The sequence below is a fragment of the Monodon monoceros genome, unplaced genomic scaffold, assembly GCF_005190385.1.
Source record: "Monodon monoceros isolate NGI ecotype Baffin Bay Population unplaced genomic scaffold, NGI_Narwhal_1 Super_Scaffold_4, whole genome shotgun sequence".
NCBI lineage: Eukaryota > Metazoa > Chordata > Mammalia > Artiodactyla > Monodontidae > Monodon > Monodon monoceros.
The window spans coordinates 2426368-2448853 of NW_021703781.1; the positions used below are offsets into that span (position 1 = coordinate 2426368).

The 22486-nt window shown below is 49.1% G+C and overlaps 1 protein-coding gene across 1 annotated transcript in view; it reads left to right on the forward strand.

The window, feature by feature from the left end:
- Positions 1 to 22486, forward strand: part of DISC1 (DISC1 scaffold protein) — a 355475-nt gene that overhangs the window by 53336 nt on the left and 279653 nt on the right. Inside the window, exons 2-3 of the mRNA XM_029245025.1 lie at positions 6772 to 7742; positions 13940 to 14009. Coding sequence (XP_029100858.1) covers positions 6772 to 7742; positions 13940 to 14009 — 1041 coding nt within the window. The remainder of the gene's footprint in view (positions 1 to 6771; positions 7743 to 13939; positions 14010 to 22486) is intronic.

The following is a 22486-nucleotide window of genomic DNA, read 5'->3' on the forward strand; positions in this document are numbered from 1 at the left end:
CACACACACACACACACACACACACACACACACACACACACACACACCCTGGTCCTACCTGCCCATAGACGGTGCTGTTGAAAACATACTTCCTGTTGGACTTCTAGTTTTAGCCCTGACTGAGGCTTAGGTTCTTGAGGATGGGGCTGGCTTGTGTTGGGTATGGGGATGTTTTATATGGATATGAGCGTAATAGTGGAAGATGACAAGGAAAAAGAAAGACATTGCAGACCTAAGGGATGTTTTCAAAAATGTAGGCATCGGGGTAACTAGTTAGGATGCTTCTGGAAGGGGTTCTTTGTAGAAAGATTGATATTATCACTCATTTGGCCCTGAAGTATTTCTGTGTCTAAATGTTTGTCGGGGGAGGGTGCTGGAGGGTAGGCAGTGTGCCTGTAACGCTCAGAGGACAGTGGGCTCCTTGCTTGTTGTCACGTAAGAGACCTGGGATGGACGTGGTGTGTGAAGCAGAGGGCCTCTCTCCTCTGTGTGCTGCAGGCTTGTTTTTGCCCTCGGTTTGGTGCCTCCTGACTGCTCTCCTTGTGTCCTTTCTTGCTCCCGTCTGGTCTGTTCTCCACAGAGGATCTCTTAAAATATGCACATGGGATCCTGTCTCTCTCCAAAGGCCTCCCATAGCTCTTGGGGCAAAAACCCAGTCCCGATGCAGCCCACAGGCACTGCAGTGTCTGGCTCCATCCTGTCCCCTGCCCGTCACCAGTGTCGCCCACCTGCCCCTCCAGCCCCGTTCCTTCCTCTCTCAGACTGTTCCCAGCAGCCTCCCCTGGGACCTCCCTATACCTCCCGCTCACCTGTCAGGTCGCAGCCAAATGCCACTCCAAGACCCTGCTTGACAAAGCCAGGGGCCCTGTCCCCTGTGGCTGGCCACCACCGATCTGTCCGTCATTCTCCCCATCCGTGTTCATCCATGTGGTTGCCACCTGCCCCCTGCCCCGCCCCCAGGATGACCAACCCCAGGAGGGCGGGACCTCTGTGATCACTCACCGTGCTTCCTCTAGGACAGGGTTTGGGTCCTCCGAGAGGCAGATGCCGAGAGGGGGCGAGACATGGGAGAGATTTTTTGTTTTTATCTAATTAATTAATTAATTAATTGTTTTTGGCCGTGCTTCCCCGCGCCATGTGGGATCTTAGTTCCCTGACCTGGGATCGAACCCGTGCCCACTGCAGTGAAAATGCAGAGTCTCAACCACTGGACCACCAGGGAAGTCCCAGAGACCTGGGAGAGGTTGAGGGAGATGCCACTGAAGGATAAGGGAGGGGGCAGGAGAGCCTGCCGAGGACCCCGGGATGGAAGGGAGGAGGTCTCACAAGCAAGAAAGTTCTGGTCCGGCTCATGGGGAGCTCTCGGGCCCAAGTTGGTTGTCAGAGTCATCCTGAACCCCCCGGGCCTGGTCCGTGTTCACCCCATCCTTCCCTTCCACCCCAGGAGGTGAGTTTTGGGGTGGCACATACATTGGGGAACGCTCTGGGGCTCAGGGAGTCCTCTGCTTTGCTGAAGGTCAGAGAAATGTCAGGTTAATCGACTGAGCCAACTAGGGGAGCCACTCATTTAACTTCAAATGGAATTCTCCTTCCTCTGTGGTTGAAGTAGCCATTCCATCTGCGACAAGTTTTGTGCATGACTTACATCCCCTGCTGGATCATAAGAAATCTGGGGGCGGGGGCGGTGTCCTGCCCTTGTCTGCACCCCCACCCAGCATCCCACGTTCAACCAGGACCGGTTTTGTTGACGTGGATCGCACAGTTAAAAGGGAAACGTGGTGAAACTTGATTGATTTCACACCTGCACTTGTCCTGCTCACGAGGTGCTTATTACGGTGACCTGAAGGCACTTCCGAATCCCCAGGTGCTCTCTGAACTATCCGGGAAAGATGAACTTGTGCTCAGTTGCTCAGTCGCTCAGGCAGGTGTTTGTGCTTAGTGTATCTGATTGGGTTCTGGTTCTTGGAAAACAAGTTAATCCACAGGGATGTGTGGTTTCTTTATGACTCAGAACCTTTGGTTCATCTGAACGTTTTATAAAAGTGTATGCCCCGACCATGACAAACAGGATTAAAATTCCTTCCATGCAAACAATAAATTCATTCATGTTTCCACTGTGCATTTATACCCAGGTCACATTTCGTAAAGTGTTTGTGTGTTTGCTTTTCTCTTAACTATTTTTTGCGTCCTCAGTAGCGGCCTCCGAGCCCCTGTGTTTACACTTCCCAAGGCAGACGTGCTTTCCCCACGGGGCCTTAGAGTCACCGAGGAACTTGCCCAAGCCCACATGAGCATTTTGTGTAGATTTTAACTTTGGGGCTTGGTTTTAAGATCTTCTGAGTAAATTCACGAGTATCATTTTTTTAAATTGCATATTTGAGATTTCCTATTCAAAAATGAGTATGATCTGACTGACTTATATTGATGCCTTCTCTGTATACTAGGATTTTCGGGGGGAATTGTAAGGACTTCAGGAAGCTTATAAGTAGCGTAAGTTGGGGACAATTTATATACAGCAGAGAAGATAACTGACAGTGCTGGGTTTTAATAAATTGGGGAGAGGAGTGGTGTGGCCTCGTGGTGAAGGCCTGGGAGCTGGGTGATCTGGACGAAGTAGTTGATGGGGAAGGGGCTGGAGGATGGGGGGGATTTGGAGAGATGGAGGGAGAGCATTAGAGGCAGGGCAGACAGGATTCTTGCTGACCTGGCTGGTAACATCGGCTTTCTCCAATTTTTCCCATACGTTATGTAAGTAGGCACTCCTGGGTACCTTATGCAGACTGTATATGGAAGCCCTTTGACATCTGGGTTTAGTCGAAGCCCCTGTCTTTCACTTCCCTTCAGTCTCAGAGCTCTCTGGGACGGATGGGGGTGGAGTGGGGATCCCACATAAACAGGGACCTGCAGGTCTGCGCCATGGGAAGGAAGTAAGACACCTGCGCTCCCCTCCCTAGAACCTGTTATGGAGCGTGGGCTGCACGGGATGGAGAAGGTTGCCTGAAGCTTTGTCTCCACCCCAGCCTTTCTGGGGCCAGATGGGCAGAATGGAGCCATCTCTGGGTTTTACAAAGAACAAAGGGCACGGCTGGTTTCTGGGCCTTCCCTCGTCTTGCCATGATTGACTTCCTGTACCCTCGAATCTCTGTTCCCAGAGCTGACTGCAGCAAGGTGTCAGGAAGGAATCTTCCTCTCAAGCTCTGAATGCATCATAACCCTTCTCAAATGCCAGGTGTGTAGGCAGGGCTTGGATTTCAGGTCAGATTGCAGGCAGGATATATAAGTAATAATTGGTTTCTGGCCAGAGGGACATCATAAACTTCCTCAAAAAATAAAAATTAAAAAAAAGTGGAAAGGGGAACTTTGGTTATGGGGAACTGGGGTTTTCCCTAGAGATTTCAGAGCAGCCGTGTGCCCCGTCTGGGTTTCTTCTGATCGTTCTAGCTCATTCCAGAGGTGCCCTCTGGATCCGACTCTGTCAGCTCCTCCGCCCTCTCTGGAGGGTGAGGATTGATAGTGTGTGACAGTCTTTGTTTCTGAGGCCACCTTCTGGAAGGCTCACACCCGGAGTGGGGCATGTCTGGAGCACAGGTGGGTTCAGAGGCTGGGCCACCCCCATTCCCGACCGCTGCCTCTCGCTGTGGCCTGACAGCATCTTACCAGAAACTCCTCCCACCCCCAGGAACACGGGCTCCCCTCGGGGAACTGCTTGGCACGGCAGCTGGACCTGGCCTGGGGGGGACTTCGGACCCTTAGTTGAGTGGCTTTACGAAGGGCTACTCAGGCCCAAGGGCCCAGAGGAATTTGAAAAGAAATGAAATTTCAAGCAAATTATTTTCCACTTAGCATTGCTTTTTAACTTCAGAAGGGTTATTTGGGTGATTGGACTTGTATACAAAAATTAGTTAGAAGTCTCTTTAAGCCAAAAGACAATATGGATGTCACAGGACTTCGTTCTCAAGATATGAAATTGCTGGTTCGTTTTCCTTTGGTAACTGAAGCCAGGATCCAGTGCTCTCTACTTCCTTCTGGATTCCTTGTTCTTGAAAAACTGTTTTGCTGGTTCTCGGGTCAGAGGAGAGTTCGTCCTTCTAGGCCTCCCTTCGCCCTGTCCCGAGCCCCTGCAGCTCTGTGCTGACTGCCCCATTGGTGCAGGCGTGAGAGCCCTGAGGGAAAGGACGGGTCTCCTTGGGACCGGAGAGTATGGTGACGCCATTTGGTCTATTTAATTTTTTTTTTTATTGTGGTAAAATACATATAACATAGAATTACCCTCTTAACCATTTGTAAGTGTGCAGTTCAGTGGCATTCAGCACACTCCCGCCATTGTGCAGCTGTCACCACCATCCATCCACAGAACCTTCTCATGTCCCCGAACTGAAGCTCTGTCCCCACTGGACACTAACAGGCTTATTTCACTTAGCATCTTGTCCTAAGGATTGAGGTTCACCCATGTTGTAGCCGGTGTCAGAATTTCCTTCCTTTATAAGGCTGAGTAATTTCCCACTATGGATAGACCATGCTTTCTCCATCCATTCATTGAGGGATACTTGGGTTGCTTCCATATTTGTCTATGGTGAATAATGCCACTAATGAAGACGGGTGTACAAATATCTCTTTGAGACGTGATTTCAAGTCTTTTTTTTTTTTGCTGTACGCAGGCCTCTCCCATTGCGGAGCACAGGCTCCGGACGCGCAGGCTCAGTGGCCATGGCTCACGGGCGCAGCCGCTCCGCGGCATGTGGGATCCTCCCGGACCGGGGCACGAACCCGTGTCCCCTGTATCGGCAGGCGGACTCTCAACCACTGCGCCACCAGGGAAGCCCATGATTTCAATTCTTTTGGGTATATACCAAGAAGTGGAATTGTCGGGCCGTGTGGTAATTCTATTTTTAATTTTTTGAGGAATTTTCATACTCTTTTCAGCTATACCATTTTATATTCCCACCTATAGTGCACACTGGTTTCAATTTTTCCACATCCTTATCAACACTTGTTATTTTCTCCGTGTGTGTGTGTGTGTGTGTGTGTTTAGTAGTAGCTAGTAGCCATCCTAGTGAGTGGTCCAATTTGGCCTATTAATGATCCCTCTGTACATTTTCTATACATTTTCCATATGTCCTTTTCTGATTCCAGCTTTGCATGGAAGAAAAGAAAAATAAATGAAGAAAAAAGAAAATTCTTTCTTCTGACTTTTTGTCATTTCAAGTTGTCATCCTAAGTGATATACTTTGAGGCAAAGGGTACAGAAAGAGCGTGTGTTTGGGGCTCAGATGGGCCCCAGTCTGTCCATCCGTCCATGCATCCATCTATCCATCCATCCATCCATCCATCTATTCTACCTTCCCTCCATCTATCCATGCATCCATTCATTCATTCACCATTTATCGAGCAACTTAGATGCAGGGCACGATCATAACACAGTGGTACCCTAGATGCCCAGTGCTGTCTGTGTACCATGACGAGGACGCTGGGAGCATCTGTGTTCTGGGAGGCGGGGAGAGATGCGTGGACCCGCCGGGGACCTGTACCCCGCTTCTTGCCACAGGCTGTGCGTATGTACGGCTGTGCTTCGTGCTGTCTGCTCCCGCTTTTACCCTCCCCATCCAGTCTCATTTGAGGTGCGGCAGGGCCCCAAAGTGAGAGCACTGCGTGGGCTGAGTCAGGAGACTTTGGCCCTGGTCACTCGGCCACTTGCAGCTTTAATGTCTCTGAGCCTCAGTTTCCTTAATGATGAAAGGAAAGTTATAATTCCCGGTCTGCTTGATTCACATGACTTTGGTAGGGAGCAAAGGAAAGTAATGTGGATGAAGACACATCATGAGTAACGGGGTGCTTTAAAATGTTGAAATAGTAACTGACACTTTCATCGCACTTATGAGCGCCAGGCACTGTTCTGAGCTTCCTGCCTCTAGTAACTCATTTAGTTTAATGCTCACAACCGCCCTAGGAGAGAGGTACTGTGGATATTTCCACTTTACTGATAAGCAAACTGAGGCACAGAGAGGCTAAGTAACTTGTGGAAGGTCACACAGCCAGCAATGGCACAACCAGGTTTGAACCGGGCAATGAGGTGCCAGAGCCTGCGCCCTCCAACTGCTGTAGCATCATGCCTCTGAGAGGTGTCAGCGACTTTCATTGTTTCTGTCCCTCTCGCATAGCTGGGAAGGGAACACAGCCCCTGGTCTGGGGAACACAGCGAGCAGGGCCTCCTGTAATTCCCTGTGAGATGAATAGGTGGGCATAGATCGTGTCCCTGCCAGCTTTCCACGGTCCGCAGGTGTGCAGGGACGTGGGTAACTCGGATGACGAAACCACACGTACGTGTTAAGAGGAGCCATATTAGGTGACTGGATTGCATTTGGAGGAGCGCGCTGGCATTCGGCTGCAGATCCTTTGCCTTCCAGACTGCTCCAGGGTGAAAGTGCTGATATTCCTGAAAGACCACCGGGCAGGAATGCTGGAGGCTCAGAGGAGCTGCCGACGTTGTGCCTGCAATGTGCCCGCTGACGTGTCGGCACAGCTCACAGCAGTGCCAGCCGTTCGGCTCAGCAGAGGAGCTGGGATGCTGTGCTGTGTCTGCACATCCTAGGCGGATGCTTCCCAAGGATAATCAGAGTTTTCATACCAGGTTGGCCCGGGGACCACTGAGCCAGCGTCTCTGACGGATGCCCCGAGGGATGACCTCTGAACCCGGGGATGTTCTCCAGATGCAGTTCCAGCTGAACCAGGGAGATGTGCGTGTTTACGGTGCTGTTTTCTCTTTCTTCCCAGGCAGCGAGGATCGCTTACCACCGGCAGCGTCTTTTCGGAGGAGGCGACTGGCACGGAGGCCGGGCTACATGAGAAGCGCAGCTGGGCCCCGGATCGGGTTCCTCTCCCCGCCAGTGGGCGCCCAGTTCCGGGCCCAGGGAGGGGCGCGCGGTGAGGAGTCCCACCACGCTGAGTCCAGGGCCGAGCCGTGTGGAGGCCAGTGGCGAGGTCCCTCGGTTGGGAGCCCCGTTCCCAGGAGCACAGCAGCCTTAGCTCTGACCTCCGTGGGCCACCGAGGCCTGGCTCTGGTGGCCGTGAGAGGAAGCCCAGGGCTCCGTGGGACTCAGCCCAGGGCTGGCACCACCCTGCCCAAGAGGCTCCCCAGGCCGTGTGGCCCCGGGGACGCCGGGTGTCCGGGGGAGCTGCCATCCATGGACAGTCATGAGGCCCCAAGCGCTCACCAGGAAGCAGTCTGGACCAAAGGCTGTCTGTCCCCGGAGGAGGTGAGGGGCACCAGCTGCGGCCTCGGAAGTGGCCCCAAGGCCCCCTCCCCCGCTGCCGGCTCTCAGGATGTCTTCACCTCCAGCTTTAGTTTCATTCGCCTCTCCCTGGGTTCCGCTGGGGAACGGGGAGAAGCAGAAGGCTGCCCGCCATCCAGAGAGGCCGAGGCCCTGCGTCGGAGCCCCGAGGAGACGGAGGCCAAGGCTGCCAGCTTGGACGGAGCCCGCGAGCACCCTCGGGTCCTCTCCTCCCCCTTCGCTCTCAAGGCCCCTCAGGGCCTGGCAGACGCTGCGCAGACCTCGGGGGGCGGCCCCAGGCTGGAGTGTGAGACGTTTCCCTTGTTGGACACGGATGCCACCTCCTCCCGCGCCCCGGACCCCTCGTGGTTTGAGGGCGGCAGCTCGGGGGATGCTCTCCGTTGGGACCCTCTGCTTAGCAAATGCAAGCTGGCACTGTGGCACTGCCTGCAGGGCCAGCAGAGGCGGCTGGAGGTGGGTGTCTCCCCAGCCTGTGGGCTGGTGGTGGTCACAGCTCAGATTAGTTCTGTACAGAGGGCAGGAAACAGCACTTCTGCGCTTGCCCAGCTCCCTGCTGGCAGCTCCTCTGGTGGCTGGCTGCAAAAAGATGTTGCCTCACTGCTGTCTCTTCTCTTTCAGCTTGAACTCGAATCTGTTCTCATTTTCTCTGTCCCTTAGATGCTTAGGTTCGTTGCCTGTTGGGCTGCAGGTCCTCTGCAGTATCTAGCCTGAGCGATGCAGGGTTAGCTCAGCTGAGCTTTGCTTTGAAACAGGGGGTTGGGGCCAGGGAACAGGGGAGATGCAGCTGGCTGGTGTGTGGACAGGGTTGAGGGATATAAACACAGTGTGGCTCTGAACTGGCGGCGATCCAGAGCTGCTTCTGCGTTTACAGCACTCATGTTGTGCTGTAGCCCTGGGAGCTCCTGACATAGAGCCGGGACACTTTGTTTCTGGTCGCTAAACCTCTCAGCCCCTCAGTTTCCTTATTTAGAGCCAATAACACCACACGGGATTGTTCTGTGGTTCAAGTGGGAATGTAAGTGCTTTGGAAGTTGGGACAGGACGTATAGATGTCAGTCCTAGTAGCATCATGATGTTGCCGTCCACCCAGTTATCTGAGGGGTGGGTGCACCTGGGAGTAGGCAGGGGTGTCCTACGCTGAAGAGTTCCCAGAGAAACCCGGGCGGAGATGCTTTGTGGTGACCCATTGGCTCGTCCTGTTGAAAGACTGTTTCCCTTCTGGGGTGTGTGCATGAGTATGTGTGTGCATGTGTATGTGTGTGCGTATGTGTGGGCACGTGTACGTATGCGCGCGTGTGTGTGTGTGGCATATGTACATGTAAGCAGGGAAGTAGAGCCCATCTCATCAGGATTTGGAAGGAGTACCTGAAAATGTGAGGCTCAGGTTCATTCCCAGCAGCTGATCTCATTTACCCTCGATCCCTTACCTGTGGCCTGATGCTCCTGGCCCCGTCCCTGTTCATCCTGTCCCAGTCCAGCCGTCGATTTGTCACCCAGGGAGATAGTGCAGCTGGGCCAGCGTGGGGGGTCTCTGTTCCCAGGTGATGCGTGGAATCTTTGAGCCAGATGGGTTCCGAACTGATGCCACTGTCTTCCCCACCAAACCGGCTCTAACGGGCCTCGCTGTCGATCTGTAATTGTCGATTTGAGTTAATACAATCCATCCAGCTCCTGAGAGGAGCTGCAGCCTCTTCGACACCTCCCTCCACCTTGCTGCCCACCTCTGCTCCGTCTCCAAGCTCCGTCAGTCCTGCAGCTAACGCGCTCTCGCGGTCACGGCCACGGCCCCTGCCTGGTTCAAAGCCTTATCTTGCACTTGGGTCCTGCAACAGGTTCCTGATGTAGTTACCTTCCTCCAGTGTCTCTCTTCCCCAGTTCATCCTCCGCGTGGCCAGCAGCGTTATCTTCGGGAACACTGCTGGGATGGCGTCATTCCTTGGCTTAAAGCCTTGGGTGGTTTGTTGCTTCTCTCGGACGGTCTCCAAATTCCTCATCCTCACAATTGAGACCTTTCCCGACCTGCTCCAGCTGCCTGGCTATCCAGATGCCTTACTGCTGCCGGCTCAGCCACGGGGGGCTGCTTCCTGTTCCCGTGCCTCTGGCCTCTGCCCGGAATGACCTTCCTGCACTGTGCCACCTGCCCAGCTCTCCTTTTCCCTTCTGGTGTGACTTCAAAGCCACTTCCATGTGAGACCTCTCTTACCGCCCGAGACCAAACGATTCCCTCCATTCTCTTCCGTTCCCACAGCCTTTTGCACGTGCCCCGTTACAGCACTCATCACGTCAATAATCCTTTGTTTGGGGTCCAAGTTCCTCACTTGACCATGAGCTCCTTAGCTACAGGTCACTTTGCTGAGACACTTTTGGATGCCTGATGCCTCGCATACTGCCTGGTGCTTGATTAACTTTTAGTGAAATAATTTATCTTGCTAAGATGGGACACAGGTATCTAATTGATAGATTTCTTGGATTGACTGTCAGAGGCATAAGGAGAGATGCTGAGAGCTGCACATACAAGGATCCAGACACTCAGTGGAGGTTTGCACCATTGTGCTTTTCAGACTCTAAGTGCCAATTTCCAACACTTTAGTTCTGTGAGCTTTAAAAAAAAATCTCGGCAACATATCTGCATTTCTCTGTTTCAAAAATCCAAGTTTTGACCCAAGTCAAGCGAAAGTAGAATGCAGTTATAAAGACTAGCTTCCCTACCTCCCAAATAACTAAACAAACAGAAACTTGCTTGGCAATGGGTCCGCTGCAGTCAGTTCACAAGATCTGGCCCCCTGGGTCTTGGTGGCACCAATAGTTTTTCCCTTCCTTTTAACTCTTCTTACCCAGATGTAGATCGTGTCCTCCTGTGAACCTAGGAGTTTTGGTAAATTGGAGTCTGTGAAACCCTGAGTAGATGTGCTCTCTGGGGGCCCAGCTGTGCCACGGGTTCACCATGCCAGTCTCTGCACTACCGAGACACTGGGGGGCCCGGGAGCTGGAATTCCAGGGTCTGTGGCTGGGGAGAACCACCTTGACTCACCTTCTGGATTTCATGATTTTTAGTTTTAAAAAGAAATAAAACCCACCCTAGCTATAGCTCTTCTTTTCTCCTTGATTGCCCACATGCAGCTTTTCAAAACGAATAATTGGTCATAACCCACTGCAGAGTTATTTTGTGGGGTCTTGGTTACTGCTGGGTCACCCGTGGGCTTGCACTCCTGGCAGGCTGGTGGGACTGCCTGGGTGGTAGCCCGGCGTTTTCCTTTCCTTGCTGTGTGACCTGAGGGCATTTGCTTCACTGTTCTGGGCCTCAAGACGCCCTTGTAGAAGGTGGAGGTAACCACAGCCCCTACCTCATTAGATCGTCGCGAGGATTAAAGTGCCCGTCCATGCGCAGGGCTTCAGACCGGTTCTGGCGCCCAGCAAGAAACCAGAGTATTTCTCATGATTAACATTAGACAAATAGCTCAGATTAGGAGAACTTGAATTAATTCAAATTTGAATTCTCCTAATTCAGATTAGGAGAACTTGAATTCAAAAAAGAATTCAGTCATCTCCCCACAGTTCAAATTAAACTCGTATCTTGTCTCGAATGGTAGGCTCTGGACACAGTTTATCTGTTGTTTAAGTATCTTTGTTTATGGTCATCCAGCACCTGGACGGCGAGAAACATGATGCTCTTTCCAGTGATTTGAATGTCTGATGTGTGGAAGAGGGATGACCTTGCTTCAGGGCGGTGGGAGTGACAGAAGGGACTCCGGCTAGACTCGGGCTAGGGTGTAGGACTAACAGGAAGGCAGATTTTGCTTCAGATGGAGGAAGAGGTGGAGTTGTGTGTGATGAGGGAGACCTTGCTTTTTCCATCATGTTTGTGCGGAGACCCCAGATTGCTCATTTGGGCTGCAGGACTGGGGAGAGGGTTGGGCTCTTCCAAAAGATCCCTTGAAAGATGGGGATTCTAGTGTTCCGGCACCTTTCAGATATTATATTCTACTTCCTTCACCCCCTTTCCTCTCTCCTTAAGTAAAAATGCAAATCTCAGGAATTTGAGTAAAAAAAGCTCCTTTTAAATACAGTCCATCCTCCGTATTCGTGGATTCTGTATTTGGGAATTCACTTACTTGCTCAGACTTATCGAAGACCAAAGTCAGTGCTCACTGTGCTTTGCTGGCCGTTTGTGGACATGGACAGAATGGCTAAAAATTTGAGCCACCCGACATGCAGTTTCTAGTTGAGGTCTTGTTTCAGCTCAGACTGTAAACTAGTGTCCTTTTGGTGGATTATTTTTTTTTTCACATCTTTATTGGAGTACAGTTGCATTACAGTGGTGTGTTAGTTTCTGCTGTATAACAAAGTGAATCAGCTACATGTATACATATGTCCCCATATCCCCTCCCTCTTGCGTCTCCCTCCCTCCCTCCCTCTCCCACCCCTCTAGGTGGTCACAAAGCACCGAGCTGATCTCCCTGTGCTATGCGGCTGCTTCCCACTAGCTGTTTTACATTTGGGAGTGTATGTATGTCCATGCCACTCTCTCACTTTGTCCCAGCTTACCCTTCCCCCTCCTCGTGTCCTCAAGTCCCTTCTCTATGTCTGCGTCTGTATTCCTGTCCTGCCCCTAGGCTCATCAGTACCGCGTTTTTAGATTCTGTATATATGTGTTAGCATGCGGTATTTGTTTTTTCTCTTTCTGACTTAACTTCACTCTGTATGACAGACTTTACATCCATCCACTTCACTACAAATAACTCAATTTCTTTCCTTTTTTGGCTGAGTAATATTTCATTGTATGTATGTGCCACATCTTCTTTATCCATTCATCTGTCAATGGACATTTAGGTTGCTTCCATGTCCTGGCTATTGTAAATAGTGGTGCAATGAACATTGTGGTACATGACTCTTTTTGAATTATGGTTTTCTCTGGGTATATGCCCAGTAGTGGGATTGCTGGGTCGTATGGTAGTTCTATTTCTAGTTTTTTTTTTTTTCTATTTTTAGCTTTTTAAGGAACCTCTATACTGTTCTCCATAGTGGCTGTATCAGTTTACATTCTCACCAACAGTGCAGGAGGGTTCCCTTTTCTCTGGTGGCCTTTTTATTTTTTCACATTTGGTAAAAAGGTTTTAAAAAAAATTTATTTGTTTTTATTGGAGTCTAGTTGATTTACAATTTCGTGTTAGTTTCAGGTGAGCAGCAAAGTGATTCCGTTTTTTTTGCGGTACGCGGGCCTCTCACTGTTGTGGCCTCTCCCGTTGCGGAGCACAGGCTCCGGACGCGCAGGCTCAGCGGCCATGGCTCACGGGCCCAGCCGCTCCGTGGCATGTGGGATCCTCCCGGACCAGGGCACGAACCCGTGTCCGCTGCATTGGCAGGTGGATTCTTAACCACTGCACCACCAGGGAAGCCCCGAAATCAGAACTTTTAAATGTTTAAACTTCATGTTTCTTCGTCCCACATTCCTCATTACCCCTCTGACCTCATCTCCTACAATTTCCCCTTTAACCAAGCCTCTCCAAGCCCGGTGGCCTCCTGCTCTGCTTTGCTGAGCCCGGAGCACTGCTGCCCGGAGCCTTTGTGCCAGCTCCTCTCTCTCTTGGAACGTGTTTCTCCCGGAGAGCTTCACGGGTCACTCCCTAACCACGTATATGCATCTTTGCTCAGATGTCACCTTCTCAATGAGATTTTACTGACAATCGCAACCCCACCGCCTGCCAGCATTCCTGACCCCCCCTGAGGTGGTTCGACTTTTTCCTTCTTTCATAACGCTAATCCATTTCTAAGGCTCCATGAAACTTACTTATTGTGTTTATTTTTTTGCCTTCCTACACGGAATTGTAAAGCTAGAGGGCTAAGAATTTCGTGCCGTTATCTGCAACCCCTCAAACAGTGCCTGACACTTAGAGTAAATATTTGTTAGATGGCTCGGATCTTGTGAATAAGTACAAGTACAGGTGACGATGGCCAGAGAGAGGAAGGACTTTACACATGGACTGGTGGGGGTGACACCTGAGCCAGGTGTGGAAGGAGAGGTAGGTGTGAGCTGGCAAAGGATGGGAGGAAGCAGGTTTTCAGGGAGCAAGCTTAAATCCACTCATCCATAGGCTAAGAATCTCCCTGCAGAAAATCCCGGGACCTCCTGTTGAGAAGAGAAATAATTACAAATGAACACGTTGGTGATTCTCAGACAAGTGATGGGATCGTTGAGTCCACATGCGTGTTAAGTAAGACAGTGCCCTTTTCTGTAATGGACGGGGTGTGAACCGTAGGACGTCTTTGGTAAAGTCCTTCTTTTCATTCTTGCCAAGCCCTCAGGACAGGCTGTCGAGTTGAAGTTCATGCTTTTCTTCTTCTTTGTATTCCTTTTTGTTATGCATTTTTCACACAGGTAAGGGTACAGCGTGATATTTTTGTTTAAAATAACATTCTAACTCTTTTTGTGGATTTTATGCTCAAATTACACTTTTTCTCTGTATACCTTTTTTTGGAGACACAAATGCATCTGGCATCGAAAAAACGTACACTTGTGGTTCTTCTTTTAAAGGAGAATAAAGTGGTTCAGCTTCGAAATAGTTTCTAAGTGTCCTTAGCTTTAGCAAAATAAGTTTGCGTGAATGCGATTGTAATTTGGTTTTCATTTTCCCCCCTTCAAACCAACATAGGTAAAATCCTTAAGATTAAAGCTTCAGAAACTTCAGGAAAAAGCGGTTGAGGAAGATGATTACGATAAGGGTGAGTTTTACTTTGCTTATTGATTCTTCCTTCCTTTTTTCCATAATGTCCAATTTCTCTTTCCCTCCTTACTTACCCCTATCCTCCACACCCCAGATGAATCACGTACTCTGTTCCTTTGATCACCTCCACTCAGTAACAGTTGACTATTTTACAACACTGTTATTTTGTGGATTTCGAAGCACTTGCTGAGCAATAATCCTTTGGGTCCTAAGTATAACTTTATTGATTGTCCAGAAACACTCTGAGTACTGGCACAATATAAGTTATATTAACTCCTCATCTATCTGCCTAAGGTGTGATATATCCAAACGTTATTCACGCATCAGCAAATGTTTGTTGAACACCTACTGTGTGCTCGGCACCGTGGAAGGAATAGGAGAGTGAGGTGGACACAGTATCTGACCTTGGGATGCCTGTGGGTATGAGCCTTCGTGGAGCTTTCTGACTTCATGGTCTCGGGGACCAGGTGTAGGAGATGGGATGAGCTCAAGAGACGATGCCAGGCTGTGCCAGTGGGCACGAATGTATCCAAATGCCCGTGTAGATGGCCTGAAGTAGCCAAGCTGGAAAGAAGTCATAACATGACGACGGAAGAGTTGGTCAGAGGCCTGAACAAACAGAATGAGACACCCAAACAGGAGTTGGGCCATAGCAGACGAGGGCAGTCATGGCTGCCGAGTGGACACAGGGTGTGCTGTGTTCAAGGGAAGGTCGCAGGTATGGTTGGCTTGGGAAGGATCTTAAGGACGCAGGTGCCGACTGCAATATCTCACACCCATGTCTGCTGGGTCAGGGGAAAAGAGAGGGCCTAAAAGGACTCCCAGCTTCCCCCAGCCACTCATGAACTTGAGGTAGACTGCCGGTGGTAACCAAGCTTAGCACACCGACGTTTGGTCTGGAAATGATGTAGATCTAAGGATCCCCAGGAAGCTGGGTAGCCTTGAGGCTTGGTCTTCAACCTCATGGGCCCATATTCTGGTTTCCCAGGGGATTTGTCACAGACCATTAGGAAATGGGGCGCTACAGGAATGGGGTGAGCGACTTCCACAAGGAGGGTGCGAATCCTATTCTAGGAGACATCCGGAGCTCTTGCTGTCTGGAGTCCTCATACACCATTGGGGTGGGGCATAGAGAGTGATGGGGGGGTGGGAGGAAGGAGAGGAATTTGGGGATGGAGGCGGAACTCTGTAAACTCTGCCACTTCTCTTTGACAGGCCGTTTGGATTTCAGAATGAGGCCAGGTGGAGGGTGAGGGGTGCGGGAGAGGAAGCAGGTCCGAGGCTTGGGGAAGTAGCCCGTTCCCCCCGCCCAGCTGTAGACCAAGAGCAGATGAGCTGTTCCTGGACCAGCCCCCCGGGGGCTTCTGTCTCCGGAAGACAATTACATCTAGGTTTTGAGGCTCCCAGCTGTGGTACACGTTTATTTTCTCTTCCACGGGCTGAGTCTTGGTTCCTTTAACAACACGGCTCTCTCTGTAACACACAAAGCGTCTGACACAGGTGGAAAACCACGCCCTCTTTTTCTGATCAAGAAGAACTCGGACATTCTGGACGTGGTTCTCTCGACGGGCTTCGTGAAATGAAGGCCTCACTTCTTTAGTCTTTTCTCCAAATGTCTCTGAAACACCTCAGGGGACGAGGTTGAACGGGACACACCTCACAGGGAAGCTAAAAGAATAAAGGCACCTTTATCCAGTGTTTCTGCCTATCTTTTTTTCCTTGTTTGTATGTCACTGTGTACCGAAGGAAAAGTTCTGGGGTAGGCCCAGCATTCTGTACTTTCCCAAGCCTTCCAGGTGATTGGGGTGCATGTTGACATTTGGGCAAACGCTGGTGTAGGACTTTCCTCCATGGAGAATCAGGCCTGTGGTACAGTGGCCAGCTGAGTCCGGCAGGTGGGGTTCAGTCCATGGGCCTTGTCCCTCCTGGTGGAGGTGGCAGTGTATCTAGGCCCTAAGGGGTGAGTAGGATACGCTGGAAGGGCATTTTACAGAAGGGCCAAGTCCTGGAAGAGCCACCACTGCTATAAGCCCCCATCCCAAAGTCTGCTTGCCTTGAAAGGAGATTTGAAACTGGATATTGTCTGAAACGGATCGCTGCAGGGCCCAGTGCATGGGCATGGACTAGCACATAGTAGGTGATCAATAAATTCTCGTAAACTGATCGCTATGGCATTAGGGAAGCTTGGGCAGCGTTGAGGTGGAGAGCTTGTTGTCATGAGATTTGTTGAGATAGGATTTGAATACAATTTCCTTTCTCCTCTAGTTTATGCAGGGTTACTAATAAACATTTTCAGAGTTGCTGAGAATTTCTTGCCACTCAGCATTTAGTCTTCGTGTGGGCTCCCTTCTTTTTCTGTTAGCAGCAGCTGTGCAGCTGTGCTCTGTCTCTGGGGACGACGTCTGCCGGTGTCCATGAGGTTAGCCAGTAGCATCTAGAGGGTGACCTTATCCCCTTGGTTTTTTTTTGCTTTTCTCTCTTTCTTTCTAGATTCACTCATAAAAATGACTTTGTGTTCCAGAGCAAGGAGCCATAAGCCCAGAATAGAAAGTTCCATGTTTTATCTCATTAAAGGGCTGGCAGAGTTACCCGCTGATGCCTTGTGGGGAAACCTTCTCAGGCCTCTAATTACATCTCTCCCTCACTAGGGAAGGAAGATTAGTATTTCCTTATATTCTTGCATAAAGCTGGGAGGGCTTGGGAGAAAAAGAATGTTGCTATTTGGTATGTGCTTAGGGTCTTTCTCCTGGAGGCTCAAAATGCTCATCGGCTTCAGCGCATTACTGCTTATCCCATGTCCACTGGGGGGCAAGGATGAGACCTCAGAGTCCCACAGTGGGAGACACTGCCGTCCAGAGATGGGGGAGGAGCGACCAGGGTCTGTGATGTGCTGGGAGGGAGAAAAGCAGAGCGTGGACCATGATTTTCTTTCTTTCTTTCCCTCCCTCCCTCCCTTCCTTTCTTTCACCTTAAAAAATTTTTTTTTAATCTTTTTTTTTTAAACTTTTAATTTTGTGTCGGAGTAGAGCCAATTAACAATGTTTTGACAGTCTCAGGTGCACAGCAAAGTGACTCAGCCATACACAAACGTGTATCTAGTCTCCTCCAAACTGCCCTCCCATCCAGGCTGCCACATAACATTGAGCAGAGTTCCCTCTGCTGTACAGTAGGTCCTTGTTTGTTATCCATTTTATTGAATAAATATAGCAGTATGTGCATGTCAATTCCAAACTCCCTAACTATCCCTTCCCTCCACCCTTCCCTGCTGGTTGCCGTAAATTCATTCTCTAAGTCTGGGATGGACCACGGATTTCAATATGGTTACTGCCCTAGTTGTTCCTGCGTGGATCTGTGGCCTCTCACACGCCCTGGCCTCCCGTGTCCCCCAGTGACCATGTCCGCTACCCGCGTCGCAGAGCTGGCCTTCCTGCTTGTCTAGACTTTCCTTCTTGGAGTGAAGAGTGGCCAGCACTGACTTCCTTTCTCTCTCCTTGTCTCAACCAATAGTCATTGTGACAAAATTCTAGCACAATAAAAATGTGAGGCATTGAGAGAAAAATGATCACAGCAGAGGCCAAGCATGAAACTGTGCTAGAAAGCGGCCGGTTCTTGTCGAAGTTGCCATCATTTTCTTTTTTCTTTTCTGAATTCTTTTCTTTAGCAAGATTTCTCTGTCCACAGTGGCTCTTTGGTGAGTGTGCAGATTATCCAAGCCAACACCCCTTTCTTTCACGGGGACCCCACTCTGAATGTCCTCCCGGGGCTTCCTGAAGTTTAATGCCTTCTCGTCTCAGAACTCAGACGTGACTGAGCACAGCGAAAACCCACGGATTCCTTTTCACCGCATTTCATCCGAGCCTAGGAAGCAGAAAACAAGCTTGAGTAGAATCTGGTCATTTTTATACCAGCAGGACAGCAGAGTCAGTGGGAGGTGTGTACCATGCTGGGGTCCCCAGAGCAGAAATGTGACTCTCGGCAGCCTGTACTGTTTTTTTGTGTTCTGAGTTGAAAAGAGCTGCCCTGAACTCCGATGTGAAAGTGAGTGCAGCGTCTGTCCGCAGCCTCCTGCCCACACCGTTCCCTCCTCTCCCCACCTCCCAGGGTCTGGAAACATCATCCTTCTGGCACGTTATCCACAGGGCTTACCCTCCGTTGCTCTGAGGGGTGCTTGTAATGTCTCCCCTTGTCCTGGGATGACGGGGCTTCCATTAAACACACAAACAAAAGCTCAAATCTCAAGTAGGTGTTACTCAACTGATTGCACCCTTATCACTTGTGAAAAATGCCACAGGAAACATCCAAGTCGCCATCAACCGAGATCTTGGCCAGTTCCCCGGAGGAGGTGTCACCACCCTTTTTGTCAGGCGAGGCCATGGGAGCTGCTCAGAGAGGACCAGCGTGTGCTCCGGCCGTCCTTCTGCTTGGCCTCCGGCCTCGCTGGGTCTAAAGCCTCTTGCATCCCAACATGGAAAACAGCTTTGTAGGAGCTGTGGGGATAAAACCTAGCTAGGAAGGTTTTGGATTCTGGAAACTCTTATTTATATGACCACTAGGGAAGGGACGGATGAGGGCTCCACGCTGGGGATGCATCAGGAAAACGCATGATTTTTTCTAAAACCATTAGGTTATTAGGAGCTGAGCACTCATATTAATTCAGTGTTGATCTCTAGCATCATTCTCACAAGAAAGAAAGCTTGTGTGTCTGCCTCCCATTTTAGGTAAAAATTTAGAAGTTGGGAGACAGGCGAAACGTAAAAACAAACGCCACAGAATGAGCATATATACAGTATGCCATTTACGTCCCTTGGTTGCATTGTCTTTGGGTCTTTTCCTCTTCATAGGAGAATCTCTGATTCTGTGAGCTAAGGGTGGAGATCTCAGCCAATGGTGGCTTTTAGCATCACTGTGTGTGCAGGTTTGTGTGCTGGCATTTTTCACGCGTGCTAAGGGTGCACAGTCATGTAACACCTCCTTGGGATTGGAGCTGGATAAACCCAGAGGGTTTCTCTACATATGATATCTATCCCTTTCATTTGTAGCAGATTAAAGCATGATTTCAGCGTGATGCCGTTTCTTCCCCGTGTTCCAGCTGGGTGCACACCCAGCTCTTTCTGCGTTGGTGTTAAGTGTGGGATGTTAGACCCCCTGGTGCTCTGGGGGTAGAAGCACAGGGGAGCGGATGTCCCTCTTCATGACCGCATCACAGGTCTCTAGGTGGCCTCTGCTTTGCTTCCCCAGTCGTGAGGAAATTGGTCTGCCCTGCGAGGATCACGTGGGATGTGGTCACGGTCATTATTCGTGATGAAACCTGACAGCTCCAAGGTTAGACGTGCTGCTGAATACCAAACACCAAGACAAAAAAAAAATCTCTTTTTCCACCTCCTCTGTCTAATTAGTTGGAACTTGGACACACTTTCTTGTGGGCTGAACTGCAGCACTTTTTAAACTGGTGTTAGTAGGTGGTTGTGTTGATGGTGGACACGTCTTCCTCTCTCTCTGTGTACGTGCCTGAGGCTCTGCAGGTGACAGCAGTCTCTCAAGCTGGAGAGTCTGTGATGCAGCAGGATGGCAGGCAGGAAGTTCCTCCTGTGCTGAAGCTGCTCCCACAGGTTTTCTGTGTTCCTGCCTCTCTCCTAGAGTGGCCGACAGGCTGGCTGGGATCCCAGGACAACAGGCTCACCTGCGGGAATGCTCCATCTGGGTCCAAGGAACTCAGCTGCTCTACAGGTGGCCATACAGGACAAGGCAGTGACTTAGATTATCTGGGGCCAGCTCACTGGGGTACAGTGATCACCACTCCTGTAAGGGAGTTCAGGACTGTAGAAATGTCAACAATTTCACTTTTTCAAGTGAAATTGAAACTTCAGCTGTTTTCAAGGAGCATTTCCCTTCTGTCTGCTAACTGTGAAGTAGCCAACACACCTGGAAGGCATGTGTCTGTGATTGGGGCAAAAGCCTAAACAGGACTGAATCTTCCCACTACAATGATTTCAGGTCCAAACTCTGTTTTCAGTACAAATGGTTGACTTTCCTTTAGCAGGAGGAATGTGCTAGTTACTTGGGCTGCCATAACAAAGCACCACAAGACTGGGCGGCTTAAACAACAGACATTTACTTCTCACAGTTCTAGAGGCTGGAAGTCCAAGATCAAGGTGTGGGCAGGGTTGGTTCCTTCTGAGGCCTCTCTCCTTGGTGTGTAGATGGCCGTCTTCTGCCTGTGTCCTCACATGGTCTTCCCTTTGTATGTGTCTCTGTCCTAATCTCTTCCTCTTATAAGGACACCAGTCATATTAGAGTAAGACCCACCCTAATGACTTCATTTTATGTAAGACCCTGTCTCTAAATACAGCCACATTCTGAGGTCTTGGAGGTTAGGATTTCAAAATATAAATTTTGGGAGCACACAATTAAGCCCATAATGAGAGGCCTAATGGACTTAGGGCAGAGTTAAATACTAAACACAGGTATTTCTACAAACGTTTGAATACTTTGGTTTGACCACTCTGTGGTCACATGTAGACATTTGATAGAAAAGTTTAAAAAAAGGGGAAATTCTGTGACTTGAGTAAGTGGGTTGACTATTCCTTTCCCTGCGCACAAAGGAGCCTGGCTGTTACTGGCATCTTGTTTTGTCCAAAACTCCACAGCAAGTTAAGAGCAGAGCCTGGCTCTTAAGCCAGTACATCATGTACATCACTCTTTCACATGAACAACTATTTACTGAATATTTGCCAGATTTTCCAGGCTGTGGTGAACCAACACGTGTGTAAGAGATGACCTCCCCTCAAGGAATGTTAGCTTAGTTGGGATAAACAATATGTATATAAATATGTGAAAGTTCAGTTAACGTTAGAATTTTTTTGTTTTGTTTTGTTTTGTTTTTGCATGAGGACCTCTGCTTTCAAGAGGAAGAGACCCAATTTAAACTAGTGCCAGAAGAAAAGAGGATGGGATGACTGGGGTCAGGGGATCAAGGGTGTTAGGACCCTCACTTTTCTCTCTATTGTTTGACTTATTCTCTCAAAACACTGGTTTCACTTATCTGTTGCTTCATGTGGTAGGCTGAAACATGGACCCCTCTAAAAGACAGCCACATCTTAGTCCCTGGAATTTGTAGGTATTACCTTATTTGGAAAAGGGTTTTTGCAGATATGATTAAGTTAAGGATCTTGAGATGAGGAGATTATCCTGGATTATTTGGGTGGGCCTTAAATGCCATAACATGTGTCCTAATGAGAGTGAGGCAGAGGGAGATTAGACAAACAGAAGATGAGGAGGTGATGTGACCACAAGCCAAAGAATGCTGGCTGTTGCTGGAAGTTGGAAGAGGCAAAAATAATTTGAAAAAGTACCTAAACAGATGGACCACTACAGCTTCCAACCATAAAAAAGCCCCGCAAACCCAGAAGACCATGGGGAAGGAGGAGAAGCTAATTTCTAGAGTTACCACATTATTTAATATGTTACCAAATATTTAAATGTCTAATTTTCAACAAAATATCAAAAGGCATACAAAGAAATAGGAATACATGGCCCATTGAAAGAGATAAAATAAATGGACAGAAACCATTCCTGAGGAAGCCCAGGCATTGGATTTGTTAGCTAAAAATTTCAAGCAGTTATTGTAATGATGTCCAAAGAGCTAAAGGAAACATGGACATAGAACTAAAGGAAATCAGAAAAATGATGTACAAACAAAATGAGGATATCAGTAAAGAGATAGACAAGGAATGAAATAAATTCTGGAGCGGAAGAGTATAATAAAATGGATATTCACTAGATAGGTTCAACAGAAGAGTTGACCAGGCAGAAGAATGAATCAGCAAACTCGAAGATACAACAATTGAAATTTTTAAGTCTGAGGAGTGGAAAGAAGAAAGAATGGAAAAAGTGAAGGTAGCCCAAGAGACTTCTGGGACATCATCAAGCAGAGCAACATATACCTATGGGAGTCCCAGAAGAAGAAGAGAGAAAAGAGCAGAAGAATATTTGAAAAGATAATGGCTGCACACTTCCTAAATTTGATGAAAGACATGAATCTAAAAATTCAAGAGCTAAATGAATTACAAGTAAGATAAACTCAAAGAGACCCACATGGGAACACATTATAATCAAATTGTCAAAAGCCAAGAACAGAATCTTGAAAGCAGCAAGAGAGAAGCAACTCATCACATACAAGTGATCCTCCATAAGACTGACAGCAATTTTCTCATCAGAAACCATGGAAACCAGAAGGCAGTGGGAAGATACATTTAACATGTGGAAAGAAAAAAATTTGTCAATCAGGAATTCTATATCCAGCAAAACTGTTCTTTGAAAAAATGAGGGAGATATTAAGACATTCCCAGATATTAAAAGCTAAAGGGGTTCTTTACCACGAGACCTGCCCTGCAAGAAATGCTAATGTGAATCCTTCAGGTTGCAGTAAAAGGCCACTAGACAGTAACTTAAAGCCATAGGAAGAAATAAAGAATT